Raw genomic sequence first — 16,819 nt, 5'->3', positions numbered from 1 at the left:
AACTATCAGTGTTGCAATTCAACCCCCATCCCCTTTCCACCCAAACAAAAAGATCCAGCAGAAGTCTTCACTGTAAGGCAGAGGGATCTCAGAGCACAATCTAGTTGAATCCCTCATTTTAGAGATGGGAAAACTGACACCCAGGGAGATTAAGCGATTTGCCCAATACCACACAGGCAGTAAGTAAGTGTCAAGGTTAACATTTGAACCCAGATCTTCTGACTCCAGAGCCAGTGTTCTTTCCACTCTACCATGCTGAGAGAGAGAAGAGAAGGGAGGGGAGAAAGCAAAGAGGGGAAGGGAAGGAAAAGGAGGGGAAAAGAGGGGAGAGAGAAAAGAGAGAAAGAAGAGAGGAGAGAGAAGTGAAAAGAGAGAGAGAAAAAAAAGAGAAGAATGAGAGGAGAGAGAAGAGAAAGAAGACAGGAAAGAAGAGAGGGAGGAAAGAAGAGAGAGAGAAAAGGCAAGAGAGAGGCAGAGACAGACAGAAAGAGGAAAGGGGGAGAAGAAAGGAGACGAGAAAGAGGAGAGAAGAGGAGAGGGAAGACAGAAATGAGAAGAGAGGAAAGAGAGAAGAGAGGAGAGAGAGGAGAGAGATGAGAGGGGGGAAGAGAGAGAGAAGAAAGAGGGAAAGGAAAGAGAGAGAAAAGAGGAATAGAAGAGAGAGAAAAGAGAGAAGGGAGAAGGAGGATGAGGAAGAGGAGGAAGAAGAGAAGATGAGAAAAAAAGAGGAGGAGGAAGAGAAAGGAGTGATGAAGTAGTCAGTGAGCGGAAGCTGGCACTTGGCACCACAAGGATGGCTCAGGTTGACACCTTACAGCTGGCACTGCTCGGAGGACCTTGCCCAGCCCCCCACCCCCCACTCTCCTGCGCGGACTGGACTGAGCAGGGTCCTCAAGCAGGGGCCACCGCCTGGCGAAGCATCCAATCAGATGGTCTGGTCGGCGGAGGGGGCGTTGGTGCTAGGGAGGTGACCCAGGCACCCCCTTAGAAGACGCGGCCCGGGCCTGGCACAGCTCCCTTGTCCGCCCCAGGCCCACGCCGCCGAGGCCCGCAGAGTGTCCGGAGAAGGAAGGTTGGGACCGGACCAAAACGCCCCGGAGATGCCGCCCCTCCACCTCCACCCCGAAACCGCCCCTGAGGGCCTTACCGAGGCACTGTCCCACCGGGGTGCTGAACGGGTTCCCCAGGAGAAACTCCATCTTGTGAGGACAGCCCCGCAGGCGGCGGAGGCTCCGACCAGCTGCCCGCCGCCGCCGCTGCCGCCGTCGCAACCACCCCCTACGGCTCTCCCGGCCTGAGTGACACTTGCCCCCTTTCCCGAACGGTGAGCTCCGGTCTCCCTGCCCCTCCTGCCGATCTAAGTCCTCATTGGGCCGTGCCTCCGTAGCCTTTTACCCATTGGCCATCGACCGTCCTCCCGAGAAGCCCCCATTTACCCCGCAGCCTCTGATTGGACCGCGGGGCAGGTAGGTCACTTGAGCTCTCTTTCTGGTCCCTACCCCTAGTCGTGGACGCTCAATTTGATTCGCCGAAACAGTGATCTATCTGAAGGCTTCCCATAATAATTGGATTAAAAACGAGGACGTCACCACCACCTCCCGCAGAGGCGGGCCAAGTGGGGGGACCCGCCCCCAGAAGACAGCGATTGGAGGGAGATTTGTTTTCTCTATGACTGGTTGGTGAGAAAAGCATTTTCCCCCACCCAAAAGTTTGGGCATGTGACCAGTCAACTTTCACCTTGGAGAGTCCGTCATCGGATTTCCCCTTAGCAACCAGACAGTCGCGTTATCCTCCCCTAGCAACCGGGCAAACTTCTTTCAGGCTGAAACGAGACGGAGGTTAGAGCTCCGGAAGGTGAGATATCCCGAGCTAAGAACCCAAAGCAGCCTTCGGGGACGGGCCAGAGGGGAAGGGCTCCACAGCCTGTCCTGATCCCACCGGACCCACCGGGGCCAGGGCGAAGGCTAGTGGAGTCAGGGACTGGCGTCAGAACCCCAAGTTCTAACCCCACTCCCCCTCCGCCACCCGACTCCTACACTGTCTGTCTCGGGGTCTGGGCCTCATAGGACGTGCCCACAAGACTCAATCTCTTCATCCACACGATGGGGACACAGGACTCTTTGCTACTTCCCCATGCTTTATCTGCCTTTTGAAAGGATCCTTGGCTCCTGGGGCAGGAAGGGGCTTTCACAACAATACAGCTAGGTCCCTATCAGTACGAATAAGGAACACCCCCAAGTGGTCTTATGTGTTCGAATTGGCACTATTCGAGGTTATGATTGTGTAAAATACGATAATTAGTTCTAGCCTAATGGAAATAGCAGTGCTGATTTGAATAACGCCACCACTTATTGCCTACGTCTTTCTTCTCCTCTCTCTCTCCCTCTCTTCACTTTCTCTTTCCCTTCCATCCTTCCATCTATCCATCCATCCTTTTTCAGTCCCTGCCAACTTTCTACAAAGGGTCTCTATTAATGGAACAATTCTTTTTCAACAAACCCCTTCAAAGGATTCATTATTTACACCAATGCGAACCTAGCTATGTGTTTCCAACTATCCTTTCCTTGCAACAAACCTGTGAAGTGGGTAGTGCAAGTATTATCCTCATTTTACAATTGGGAAAATGTAAGGAGATGAAATAACTTTGTCACAGCCTCTCATCTACAGTCAGAGCTGTGATTCAAACGTAGAACTAGACTGACTGTAAATGTAATGCTTTTTCTACCTCATTTTTACTTTATTCTCTCTCTTTTCTGTACCCCTACCAATGTCCAATCCAATTCATTCCACATGTAGCTGTCGATGTAAAAGCCTGAGGTAGGCATGCTGAAAGGGAATGGAGATGGGAGAGGAAAATTGAAATGCTTACGTTCTGGGATTTAGAAATGGGGTTCTGTCTAGTCCATAGTTCTCCTTTCCTTCTCCCTCCTTTCCTTCAGACTCAAGGAAGGTTTAGCCCTAGGGGCAGCTGTTCATAATGGGTTCCCCTGGTGGTTTTGAAGATAATTGGAAGTTGAGGCTCTTTAATCATAAGGGAAATAATTTGCCCCAGATCCACATTGAACCTTCCCACTACTCTTGGAGATTTAAGGGTTATAATAATTGTAATAAAATTTGCTCCCCTATATAAGGATGGTGGTCCCTTGACCAAGTCAGAATTGAAGGATCGTTGCTTATGTATTCTGAAAAATATAGAAAACTCTTCAGGGCCACCCCTGATCCATGCACACTCAGGTCCAAAGTAAGGACCAGGCCACAGGGAGTGGGAATAAACTTATTCATAAAAGGATAAAAAGGATTACAAACTACCATGGTGAGAGGGGAGGGGTGTCAGGTGGAGAAGACATGGGAATTTATGAAAATATGGGGATATTTTTTGTCTAATTCTGTCTAAAAGGATGGAAGATGGAGAGGGGAACAGGAAATTTGGGGAAGAGAGAACACTCTATCTTAGCTTGGATTTCTCAAGTAGAAAGCATTTACCAAGATTGGGATCATCTGTTCTGGTAACTGCTAACCACCTGCCTCCAGTGGATGAAACTTCTGCCAGTTGTGGGTAGATACCATAGCACTGTCCTTCTTTTGCAGCCCTTTCGTGGCACATTCTCCACCATCTCTTCTGTTCAGCTGACCTTGGGCCCAAAGACCCAGGCACTGCTAGAATTTGGGATGGGGGAGTAGCAGAGGCACCTGGAAATATAAGGCACAGCATCAAATACTCATCAGTATGTAATAGAACAAGGATAATTAATCTAATGTCCCAGGTAATGGTCTCAGAGCACCAAGGTACCACCACAATATATGCAACAGACAGAACACAATGCAGAGCTTCACTTGACAGGTGCTTTGTGACTACAGGCCTAAATTATATGTAGGATATATATTACAAGCCAAGTATTAATAGCAATAATAAGTATAGTAGGTCTATGAAACAACAAAATTAGCAAAACAGCAACTATAACAGAACTAACAACACTAAGCAAAATTAATAGAGAAATGTTGCTACAATGCAGTCATAGTATCAATACAAAGCAAGGCAGCATAACAAAAATGATAATAAAACATAAACATATGATAATTAACATTTATATATCTTACATATATATCAATAAACATATATATGAAAGTATATTCAAAATATATGCTACATGGATATAAACATTACCATTATTGTCCTCAGCTTCTTGCTGAACAGAGAGATATACTGGTTGTGAGTCTTTAGTCTTTCTGTCCTCAGTCACTCCAAAATACAAATCAGCATGTAGGCATGGTTCACACCTAAACATCAGCCAGTAGGGTGTAAAGTTGGTGGCTTTATTCCTGGTAGAATTGTATGTATTTTCAAGGTAAGCCATATGCTGTCTCCACTGAGATTTTTTTGTTGTGGTAACAGTGCCCCTCGCACATTCATCAGAATGCAGTTTAAACATTTGGGGTTGTGGTTCCCTTTGAAGGTGATAAGGCCTTGTTCTAGACTTCCTGATGGCAGCCAAAGTTCACAGTTCTTTGGGTAATGAACTTTCAAAAGCTCAACCTTGATCAGAATAGATCCTCACAGGATATCTATATACTGGGAAGTATTTTTACGGGACCATAGGTTTGTGCCACTGCTGACTCTCAAAAGGAACTCATTTGGCACCTCTGAAGATACCAGAGACTGACTCCAGTGCCTTGAACCTTTCAAGCATGCTACGTTCCATAATATTTTAGCACCTATGGAAACTTTCTGGTACTTGGTTGAATATACCAGTACATACTGTGGGGATTGAGTGAATCATGCTGACTCTGTCTTGTGACTCAGTTCTGGATCTAGCTCAGTTTCCTTTCTATTCAATTATGGATCTAGTCCAATTTGTCTTGTGAAAAAACTTTATGCAATTATGGGAATTGTGAGAAAACTTTATTGCATTGTTTGGACCTAGCCCTTCGTGCTGGGGAAACTAGACCACCTCTACTTGCTGTTTAGAGACCCTTAACTGAGGACCTAGGTTATGCTGACCAGAAATCCAGTCAGATCTAAAGACTAATGCAAGGAGTCTTTAAGACCCATATGTCTTATCTGAAAACTGGCCCCATGGTGGTCAAACAGTCATTGTTTCCATGTTCCTTTGATTGAATACAGACACTTGGGGGAGTGAGATGCTTCTTTTTCTGATTTTAGGAAATTGTACCTCTTCACTTACCCCCTCCCAACTTAGAAAGTCCCTAATCTTTCTTCCAGTTAGGAATCAAATTTCCTAATTTGGTATCCTAGTTAATTGTATTCTTTTATTTAATTGGTCTTATATGGTTTTTTTTGGACTAGGCAGTGGAATTAAGTGACTTGCCCAGGGTCACACAGCTTGTGTCAAGTGTCTGAGGCTGCATTTGAACTCAGGTCCTCCTGACTTCAAGGCGGGAGCTCTATCCACTGCACCACCTAGCTGCCCCTGATTAATTTTTTTAATGCATAAACATCTATCTCCCCCTATATTCAGAGTCCAGTACAGGAGGCCTGATCCCAATTTGTTAGGCAGCTGGCATGGGTTGCTTAATGAATCAGTATGCTCGAGAGCTCGAACCTTTGTTTCCTCAGTCATTTCATCTTCTACTTGCCACAGTAATTAGTGAACTGGTCAGTTTCCACCAATGTATAGTTTGTGTTCTTGCTGTCTCCTTCTAGAGATAAGAAGTCAATGCTAAAAAGTCCTAAAGGCTTGCTAGTGCTTACATGCTCAAAACATGCAGCATGAATTGATAGTATATTTTTTACATGCAACCAGAGACAACTCACACTTCTTAGTGACATCTGTAGCCGTTTGGGGACAGAAAAACATATTTCTTGCTAGCGCTAAGGGTCCTTCATTGGTATATGTGTTCAAAGCTATCATGTAAAGCTTCCAGAGCTTTACAGCAATATTCATTGGGTAGCACCAACTGCTTCCTCATACCATACATGGGATCAGTGCCAGCTCAATGCCATATTCCATTGCATAGCTCCAACTGCTGCTGTTCTACATTGTCTCAACCATGAAGTGCCTTCAGAAAAATGGCATTTGAGCCCTTTTCTAACACTGCCTCATTTCTTCTTTTATATCTTTAGGCAATCCTTCATCAACCATCAGATCTCTTTGCCAGTGATCCACAGACAACTGAGGCCAAAAAAAAAAAGTTTGTTCAATTAAGTATGGTTCATGTGTGCTGCTGGCACACTGTGTAGTGGAACTCTCAAACTTTCAGCTGTACTGACATCTGCTTGTAGTCCACTTCCTTGGGTGTTACATATAACTTGCACTATTTCTTCAGTTGTTACCATAGTACCAATGTAATGGTATTCTGGAAAGGGCATCTGTATCCAAAGACTTGGAAATACCACAAGTCTTTTCAACTTGGTAGTTAATGCTAAATACATAGTTAACTAGTGCTGCTACCCATCTCTGGCTTCTGACTTTGCACTGATTGGGATATGTCTGTTTACAATTGTTGTCAAACTATATTTGTAACTTTCTGCTGAAAACGTTGCCTTAAGGGGCAGTAAGGTGGCGCAGTGCATAAAGCTCCAGCCTTGGAGTGAGGAGGACCTGAGTTCAAATTCTGCCTCAGACACTTAACACTTACTAGCTGTGTGACCCTGGGCAAGTCACTTAACTCCAATTGCCTCACCCCCCCAAAAAAAAATTGCCTTAAATTTCTCAGTAATAGCTCACTTCAAAGCCAGAAACTCCACATTGTGAATGGGGTAACAGTTCTCACTGTTACTAGGTCTCTGTTGACAAATGCAGCTGGTTTCATGTGACCATCACTCTCTTGGTACAGGTCTGTGCCTAAGTCTTGCAAGCTGGCATCCGTAATCAGAATAAAAGACTTGCTTGGGTTGTAGACCAGCATAAGTTAGCACTGGTGTGTGTATGAGGTAGGTGGCCAAGTCTTTGAAAGCTTATTCACATCAGTCCGTCCATCATTCTCCAAATGGCTCTGTTGGTTTTAAGACAACTTTGTGTTTTTTTGTCTTCCTCCTTCTGGGTCTCTTAAATAATATATGTTCTAAAAAGGTCATTTCAGTGGCTTAGCAGCAGTAGCATAGTTTTTTAATAAATTTTTCATAAGACCTGCCAAATCCAATAAAGTCCTTAGATTTCAAAGGTTCTTTGGACATGGCCAAATCAGGAGCATATCTATCTTCCCAGAAACAGTGTTCATGCCTCTTAGCGGTACAGTGTGACCCACATACTTGACAGGAGATCTACAAAAATGGCACTTGGAAAATAAAAATTCTAGAACATTTTCCTGTAGTCAGCCCAACCTTTCATCAAATTTTCTTCTTGTTCATTTGTGTCAAGAGTTGGCAAACTTAGACCTGCAGGCCAAATCTAGCCTGCTTGTTTTTCTACAGCTTGCCAGCTCACAATGATTTTTTACATGTAGCTCACAGGCTATGCAAAAGTAGACAGTGGGCCAGATTGGCCTAGGAGCCAGACAGAGTTTGCCCAGCCTGGATCTAGAGTCTTACTAAAGCAAATCATGTCCTCAGGACACACCAACGCTTCTAGGCAGTTCGTGTTTCCAGGTGCTTTCTCCATCAGTCCTTGGAAGGTGGCAGGTGCTCCCCAAACACCTTGGAACGTACGGTCAAACTGCTAAAATCCAGCTGGAGAGATGAAATTAGGATTTTCTTTGTTTTCCTCTGCTATAAAAATCTACTAGCCCCTGTGCAAATCCAATAAAGAAACCATTGGCTGCCTAACCCCCCCCCCCCCCGTCCAGGAGCTCTTGAATTCTTGACATGATATCTTGGGGCACTTTGGTTGCTGTTGTTCAAAGTTTGGTAGTAGCGTGCATGCATGACGTCCTATTCTTTTGAAGTAGTGCAACTATGGGTGATGTGGGTAATGCATATGGACTCTGTGATGATAGGATTCACTAACAGCTTCTTTTTTTTCCAATGTAAAAATTTTTTATTTTGAACAATAAACAGTAAAATGAGCAAAAAGAGAATTTTAAATGAAATTTTTGTTCTCCATTATTTACAACTTGCTTTTCTTTTTAATTATATATTAAATACATCCTGTAGTTTTAAAAGCTATCCTGCTTGACTATGGTTCTTTTTGTCCTTTCTGTTCTCTTCTGTGCATTTTAAAATTAAATGCCTCTGTCATTTTTTTCTCTTTTTCTTTTTTCCTTTCTTTCTTTTTCTTTCTTTTCTTTTCTTTTTTTTGTCTACCTCACTATATCCTCCTTCTTCCTGATATTCCCCTTTCCCCCTCAGGTTGAAAGAAAAAAGGAAAAGAAAAAGAAAGTGCTTGTAGCAAATAGGCATAGTCAAGCAATACAGATATTCCCTCTGTGGGGCAGCTAGGTGGTGCAGTGGATAGAGCACTGGCCCTGAAGTCAGGAGGACCTGAGTTCAAATCCGGCCTCAGACCAAACACTTGACACTAGCTGTGTGACCCTGGGCGAGTCACTTAATCCCAATTGCCTGAAAAAAAAATCCAAATATCCACACTGGCCGCTCAGGATGTATGTCTTATACTTTGAGTCCATTACCTCTCCATCAAGTGATAGGTAACGTGATTCGTAGTCCTTTCGAGTCATTGTTAATAATTTCATTGATAAGAGTTCTCAAATCCATCAAAGTTGTTTTTCTTTATAATGCTGTTGTTATATAAATTGTTCTCCTGAATCTATTTATTTCACCATGTTATCAGGCTATGCAGGTTTTCCTGGGTTTGTCTGAAGTCATCCCTTTTGGCATTTTTTTCTTTTAAATTTAATTTATTTTAATTAACAAAGTGTTTTCCTTCCACCTATCCTCCTTTTGTCATTTCTTACAGCACAATTATATTCTGTTACATTCATATGGCACAATTTATTTAGGAATTTCCGATTGACAAATACCTCCTTTATTTCCAGTTTTTTGCTAGTGCTAAAAGAGCTATATAAAAATTTATATATATATATAGGTCTTTTCCCTCTTTCTTTAATCTCTTTGGGATAGTGGTATCACTGGGTCAAAAGGTATGTACAGTTTGGTAACTCAGGTAGTATAGTTCTCAATTGATTTCCAGAATGGCCAGGTCATTTCACAGCTCCAGCAGCACATTAGTGCCCCAGTTTTCCTTCAGTCCCTTCAACAATTGTCATTTTCCATTTTTGCCATCCTTGCCTCTCTAATGCATATGAGGTGGAACCTCGAAGTTGCTTTAATTTGCATTTCTTTAATTATTAATGAGTTAGAACAATTTTTCATATGGTTGTTGGAAGCTTGGACTTCTTCCATTGAAAACTTCCTGTTCATATCCTTTGACCATTAAGGAATCTTATTCTTATAAATTGGAGTCAGTTCTTGGATATCAGACCATTATCAGAAAATTTTTCTATTTCCCTTTGAATTTTAAAGGCCTTGATCTTACTAATGTAAAATTTTTTAAATTTTATATCTTAAAAACTTTCCACTTCATCTTCTGGGATCTTTTCTATCCCTTGTTTTTTGACCAATGTTGCCCTTATTCATAAATCTGAAAGGTATTTTTTCCTTTTTTCTCTAATTTTTTTTATGATGTCACCTTTTGTGTTTAAGTCATATATTCATCTGGAGTTTATCTTGTTACAGGGTGTGAGGTGATAGTCTATGTCTAATTTCTATCAGGTGGCTTTCCAGTTTCCCCAGCAATTTTTGTCAAATGATGTGAATCCTTACCGCAGGAGCTGTGGTTTTTAGGTTGATTACACTATACTACTGTGTTCATTCGCTTCTGTATGTTTGGTATTTTATCTCTGTTTTTTAATCAATACCAAATAGTTTTGATGATCCCTGCTGTCTAGTATAGTTTGAGATCTGGTCCTGCAATGCTTCATTCCTCCTTGAGATTCCTGACTTTTTGTTCCTCCAGATGAGCTTCATTATTATTTTCTAGCTCTATAAAACAATCCTTTAGTAGTTTGGTATAATACTAAATAAGTAAATTTATTTAGGTAGTATTGCCTTTATTATTATATTGGCTTAACCTGCTTGTGAGCAATTAATAATTTGCAAATTATTTAGGTCTGTCTGGTTTGTTTGTTTTGTAAAGAGGCTTTTGTAGTTGTATTCATGAAATTCCTGAATGTGTCTGTTTCCCAAATATTTTATCTATTCTGAAGTTATTTTGAACACAATTTCTTTTTCTACCTCTTTCTGCTGGGTTTTGCTGGTAATATAGAAACATGCTACAAATATATGTGGATTTATTTTATATCCTGAAACTTTGATAGCTATTAATTGTTTCACTTAATTTTAATCAGCTTTTTGGGGGTTCTCTAGATAGGGTATCATATCATCTACTAACAGCGATAATTTTGTTTGCTTTTTGTCTGTCTATTGATTTATTTATTTTTTATGTTATTGTGATAGCTAACATTTCCAGTACTATGTTAAATGGCAATGGAAAAAATTAGCATTCTTGTTTTCCCTCTGGTATAATTAATTGGAAAGGCTTCTAACATATCTCCACTACGTATAATGTTGGCTCTGCATTTTAGAAAGATACTATTTAGCAAATTAAGGAAGAGTGTATTTATTTCTATGCTTTTTTGATGATGACTGCTGTGTAGTACAGTTTGAGATCTGGTCCTTCAAAGCTCCATTTCTTCTTGAGATTCTTGACTTTTTGTTCCTCTAGATGAATTACATTATTATTTTTTTCTAGCTGTGTAAAATAATATTTTATTATTTTCCCTATGCTTTCTGGTGTTTTCAAGAAAAGAGGGATTAGCTTTGTCAAAAGTCTTTTTAGCATCTTTTAACATAATATTTGGGTTTTTTTTTTACTAATATGGTCTGTTATATTTATACTTTTAATTATATTGAACCAACCGTACATTCCTAGTATAAATCCAACTTCAGTTCATAGTGTAGAATATTTTAATATGTTTTTGTGACTTCTTTGCTAATGCTTTAGTTAATATTTGTGTTGATTTTCATTAGAGTTATTCATATATCATTTTCTTTTCTCTGCTTTATCTCTTCTTGGTTTAGGTATCAAGGTCATATTTATGAAGTATAAAGAGTTGGAAACCATCCCTTCATTTCTTCTCTTTACAAACAATTTAGATGTTATTGGAATTAATTGTTCTATGAATGTTGCAGATCCGTTTGGCCTTGGAATCTTTTTCTTTGGAAATTTATTTATGGCTTGTTCAATTTGTTTTTCCTAACACTGAGCTGTTTAAATAAGTGTTTTCTTTCTTTAATCTGAATATTATATATTTTATAAGTATTCATCTATTTCATCTCTGTTATCAGTTATAGTGGGCAAAATGCTTCTGAGACTTTTTTTTATTTCATCTTCAATTGTTGTGAATCCTTGTTTTTGATTTTTTAGTTTAATTTTCTTTTCTTCTCTAAAAAAATCAGATTAGCTAATTGTTTCTCTATTTTATTAGTTTAAAAAAACTTAGTTTTATTTATCAATTTAATGATTTTTCTTTCAATTTTTAAAATCTCTTTTTTGATTTTCAGAATTTCTAGTTTTGATTTGTTGCATTTCTAGGGGGTTTTTTGTCTATGGGAGAGGAGAGGTACAGGCCCAATTTATTGAGCTATTCATTCTTTCTTTTGTTGATGAAATAATTTAGAGATATAATTGCTTTTCCTGCATCCCATAATTTTTGGTATGTTTTCTCCTTGTCCTTTACTTTGATGAAACTTTTTTTTATTCTTTGTATGAATTATTCTTTGACCCACCAATTCTTTAGGACTAAGTTATTTAGTCTTCAATTAATTTGTTATTATTTCTTCAAAGGCCCTTTACTAAATACTTTTTCATTGAATTATCAGTAAAGTGTATTTTTAGCCTTTCTATTTTTGTGCATTTGGTTGTGAGATTTTTTTAAGTCAGTATGAGACCAAATTTTGTAAAGGTACCACACAGTAATCCCAGAAATTTATCATAGGTAATTTTCTAAAATTCTATTCAGTCCCTTAACTTCTTTCTTGTTTATCATTTTTGTTATGTTTATCTAGATCTGAAAGCGCTACATTGAGGTGTCTTCTAGCATTACAGTTTTGTGGTCTACTTATTCCTGTAATTCGATTAACTTTTTCTTTAAGAATTTAGATGCAATGCCATTTGGTGCATATGTACTAAGTGTTGATATTGATTTATTATCTATTATATTTTTATTTTATCTATTTTTTAGTGTAGCCTTGTCTGAAATCATGATATCTATTCTTATTTTTTAGTTAACCTGAGGCATAACAGATTTTTCTAGCTTTTAAAAAAACATTTTAATTAATTTATTTTTAATATGCTTTTCTTTTTTAATTTTGAGTTCCAAATTCTCTCTTCCTTCCACCTCCTCCTCCACCACCTGAGAAGGCAAGCAATATGATATCAATTCTACATGTAAAATCAAGAGTATAATAGATTCTACCACAATCTCTCATATTCACTATGTGTGAATTTTTGTGTTTCAAGTGCATTTCTTGTAAACAACATATTGTTGGGCTTTGCTTTCTAATCCATTCTGCTATCCTTCTGTTTTTTGGGGTCAATTTATCTCATTCACAGTCTGTAGTTATGGTTGTTAATTGTGTACTTCCCTTCATCCTGTCCTCTTGTACTTTTTCCTATCTTTATGAATTGGAGAAATAAAAGAAATTTGCCTAACACTTCTGATCTATAATTGAACTGATTCCTGCTGCCCCTCCTTTCTTCCTCCTTCTTCACCTCTGGTCACAAGTTTTTACCCTTTCTTTCCTTTCACTTTTATGCTTCCCACTCCATTGTTGGAATTTGTTTTGCTTTTGACCACTCCCTCACATATCTCACTATCCTTCTTAAACTCCATTCCTCTCTCTCTGGGTCCCCAGTTATTTCCCTTTCAGTTTAATGGTCATTCCTCCACCTCTACTTTCATGTGTATACTGTTCATTTCAATTACCTCTGTGTGTGAAATGTGAGATGGTGCAGTTCTTTGCTTTCCTCTCCCTTTCTTCCCTGGCAGTCCCCTTTCCTTCTCCTTTTAAAATAAAATCACTTTTAGGCTCTCTCCCTATTAGCATATGAACAGTTCATAGTAACATAGTCCTTTCCCAATGATAAAATGTATTTTCCTTTCTATGTTTCTTTTGACTCCTGGTTTTGAATTTCAAAATGTCTAATTGTTGCGGGCTGAGAGGTTGAGAGGTTGTGACCCCTCAAAGACCAGAGTACAGGGCGGGTAGTCTGCAATGAATTCACAGACTCAAGCATTCTTTAAGCCAAGGTGGCAAAGTTTTATTGTTACGCTTTTCAGCGGGCAAGGATTCTTAAAGGATCCTGCAACCTTAGAGAGGTACAGTTAAAGTTTATATAGGATAAAATACAAAAAAAAATGTGCCAAATATGCTAACTAGGGGATTCAGGCTGGGATTAGGGAGTGGTTAAGGAGTGGTCAGTTCTCAATTGAAACTCAAGATAAGAAAAATCCCATTATTCAAGAGAGTATCTGGTCCCAGACGTCCTGGGCCCAGTGATAGCAAACTGGAAGAATACTGATCAGCTCTATCTGGTCCTGGAATTTGCTGACACAGGAAGGGGTATTTTTAGTTCACTCAGAAAAAAAGATTAATTTAGGTTTTTTGGCCCTTATTGGGGCTCAATTGATCTTAAATGATTATCAAGGGACAGTGTTTCTGAGGCTAGGGAGAAATTGGGGCCCAAGTATGCACCCAAACATAAGCACCCAAGCACCCCAACATAATTAGGCTTTTCATCAAGAGTCAGTTAATAAACATTTATTAAGCACCTATTATGTTCCAGATACTGTGCTAATTTTGGGGGACACAGATTAGGGAAAATTAGCTCCTGCTTTCAAGGAGCTTACAGTTTAAGGGGGAAGACAGCACGTAAAAGAAAACTGAGAAAGTGGGGAAGGGCTGAGGAAGAAGGTACCCAGCTTGGGGCCCTGGTGGAGTCCAGTCTAGGGAGTACAGCTGGTGGGAAATGAGGGGTTGGCTCGTCCGTGAACCCTCTTTAAATGGAAAGGGTTCTTTGCTTTGTTCTCCAGCCCTCCCATCAGCAGAGGGTACTGAATGTTCTAAAGAAGTGTAAGTCCCAAACCTGATGCAGTCTTTTAGGATGATGAATTAACTGAAGATGTTTTCTGGAAGCATTATGATGATAGAGTCTAAATCCAAAGAGTATATAGATGTTGGGAAATTAAGGTTTTCATCAGAAATGCTTGAAAGTCTTCTATTTCATTAAAAGTTCAGTCATTTTTCAGTCATGTCCAATTCTTCATAATCCCATTTGGGGTTTTCTTGGGAAAAAGAGTGTTTTGCCATTTCTTTCTCCAGCTCATTTTACAGATGAGAAAACTGAGGTTTTTTCAGCTAGTAAGTATCTGAGGCTAAATTTAAACTCAGGTCTTCTTGACTCTAGGCCTAGCACTCCATCCTGTGGGTCACCTAGCCTCCCAAACTACAACTAATGGGATGAGATTACCTTTAGTATAAGTAGTTTAGATTGATGAGATTGACTTTCTGGTTAATCAAGTTTCTCTGGAAAATGGGTGATGGGTGTGGTTACAAGGGTGAGGTATAAGTCAAAATGTAAGGGTGGAGATTACCTGAGTGAATTTGCAAGAAGGAGGAATTTAGGCACATACAGGAAAGGAGAATATTAAATCTATGCAAATTTAAGTCTTAACAAAATAGGATTAAAAAATCAATTTTTAATTTCATACTGGTCTTACTGACCCTTTTCCTGCCGATTTCTGAATACCAAGTCAGATGACTGTAACCCTCAATACTGAAGTGTAGATGTCATAAATATAAAATATGACTGCTTTGGTGCTTACCCCCAAAATATTTTTATACGTAAGTTTGACAGGCCCTTCAAAAGGTTTTCCACTAAAATATTATCCTGCCCTATTAAAAGCCCTCCAATTCTGTAATGCTACTGACACCTGTGTAAGCCACGTTTTTCCTGGTTATTCCCCAGGAGGGCATGGATGCTCTCCTTGAGAAAATTCTTAATTTTGGCGGGGGGTGTTTTCTGCCATAACATATCTAGTCCTATGCCTGCCATCTGCCAAGGTTTTTCTGCCTGATCCAGTCTATCTTCCTCTCTTATCGTGTGAGATTTTTCATACAATTCAGTGGACTTCTTTCCTTCTCAGATTCAAGTGAGGTTTCTTCATCTGACTCAGGGAACTGGCCCTACTCTTTCAATCCTATCTATGAAGTACTGCTACTCCTGTGTTTCCCACTGACTTAGTGTTTTTAGCTTTGGGCCATCTCCTGGCCATTACAATGCCATCTGATTTAAGGAAGCCATTCCTTCAGAGCTGCCTAGGCATAAGTAGAAGTAACAGCTCTGACTGTGGATATGTTGAGCCAACATCACTTACATATGAATATCTTGTTGTTGCTGGTAAAGATCCTCACGCTGTGGAGATGACAAACCAAACATGGTTCCACGCTTGGACCTCCCATGTTGTGCTGTTATTATTTTTATTCATTAATATCATAAACTTCTTAGGAACAATGGCACAAATTTATTACCAGCTGGTGGAGGGATGTGAACCAAAACCCAGGCACTGTTCCTTTTCCTGATTTCGTCTGGTATTCTTAAATGCTCAGTGTGTTCTGGTACTAAACCAACTGTCTCCTTCTTGGGTTGTGCTCACTCCTTGAATAACAACCATCTTGCAGTCTCCCAACTTCTTTACTTTATCCTTCAGAGCTTTTAAACCATCCTCATTCTTATATGTTTGGTCTGCTGCAGGAATTAGTCCACACCCCAAATGTGACAATGTCCACACCTCAAATGTAACAATAATTTCTAAATACCACATAGCTGTTTTCATCAAAAAGCAGTAAAACAACTGGCCAAACAAATAAACTGTAGCAATGCCAATTAGAAGCAATGACAGCTAGCAGCAGTAATTATCAGTGAATTATCAGCAAGGCGAATGTGTATGTAAACAGCTAAAATAAGGCAATCATAAAAACAACTGGTATTCTCATTAGCCTTGTCAAATGACAAGCATTAATATTCATAAGTAATCAAGTAGCACATACATCAGTTTCAGTTCAACAGAGTTAACTCAGATAAAATTTGAAAGCAATTCTAGAAAAATTTTTTTGGGAAGAAATGCAAAACAAAAGAGAGACTGCAAAAAAAAAAAAAAGAAAGAGATTCCAGTGGTGGCTTCAGTGGGAAAGAGGAAGATAAAGTATTATTCATTACTTATCAAAATTGAAAATGGAAGAGGAAATCAGTAAAATATGAAATTAAAATTAAAAGAAATCCAATGTACTATAATTCTTCTGAAAATTAGCCAGTGTTTGTCTGAAGTCAACTCAGGGTAAAAAAGTAAAAAATGAATTAATGAAATATTAAAATGAAAATCTTGAGAAAAGGAAAAAATCATTAGAATAAGTTGAAAACTTGTAATAATAAATTCTTGATCAATATTGTTCAAGTCATACTGTGTAAAAGAAGCAAAGGAAAAACTAATTGGAATGATTTAAAATTTTTAAAATTAATCCTAGAATGAATTTTCTACTTGTCTGAATGGCTAGATGGATGGATGAATTTAAAAAAAAACATTTATTAAGCATTTACCATGTGTTGTGTTAAACACTGGGATACAAGTACAAACAAAACAGTCTCTGCCTTCAAGGTACCTGCTTTCTAGTGGGGGGGGGAGAATGACAAATGAAGGGGCCCTAGAAAGGGGGCAGGGCGTGCTCACAGTTACCTGGTGGGGTGGTCTGGTGCCAAGAAAGATGCAGGGGAAAGCTTAACTTGCAGTGCACAGAGCCACAGGGGGCAGAGCTCCTCCCACTTCCTACTCTTGCAGTGGGAGGGAA

General features: G+C 39.6%; 2 protein-coding genes across 4 annotated transcripts in view; one reads left to right on the top strand and one right to left on the bottom strand.

Annotated features, from left to right (window-relative positions):
* The window catches only part of TOM1L2 (target of myb1 like 2 membrane trafficking protein), a 152,265-nt gene extending 150,961 nt beyond the window's left edge, over window positions 1-1,304 (bottom strand). For 2 of the 3 annotated variants that reach the window (XM_020967302.2, XM_020967303.2), the window contains exon 1: window positions 1,148-1,303. In XM_020967302.2, coding sequence (XP_020822961.1) covers window positions 1,148-1,199 — 52 coding nt within the window. In that variant the 5' untranslated portion in view covers window positions 1,200-1,303. Of the gene's footprint in view, window positions 1-1,147 lie in introns of all 3 variants that reach the window. The other variant, XM_020967301.2, reaches the window with a different exon arrangement.
* Window positions 1,305-1,365: 61 nt separating this feature from the next.
* The window catches only part of DRC3 (dynein regulatory complex subunit 3), a 106,992-nt gene continuing 91,538 nt past the window's right edge, over window positions 1,366-16,819 (top strand). Inside the window, exon 1 of the mRNA XM_020967304.2 lies at window positions 1,366-1,854. The gene's annotated coding sequence lies outside the window, so the exon portion shown is untranslated. The remainder of the gene's footprint in view (window positions 1,855-16,819) is intronic.

This window comes from Phascolarctos cinereus, unplaced genomic scaffold, assembly GCF_003287225.1.
Source record: "Phascolarctos cinereus isolate Bilbo 61053 unplaced genomic scaffold, phaCin_HiC Scaffold_4;HRSCAF=312, whole genome shotgun sequence".
Taxonomy (NCBI): Eukaryota; Metazoa; Chordata; class Mammalia; order Diprotodontia; family Phascolarctidae; genus Phascolarctos; species Phascolarctos cinereus.
The sequence above is the reverse complement of the archived record's forward strand: the minus strand, read 5'-3'. Positions and strand labels throughout refer to the sequence as shown.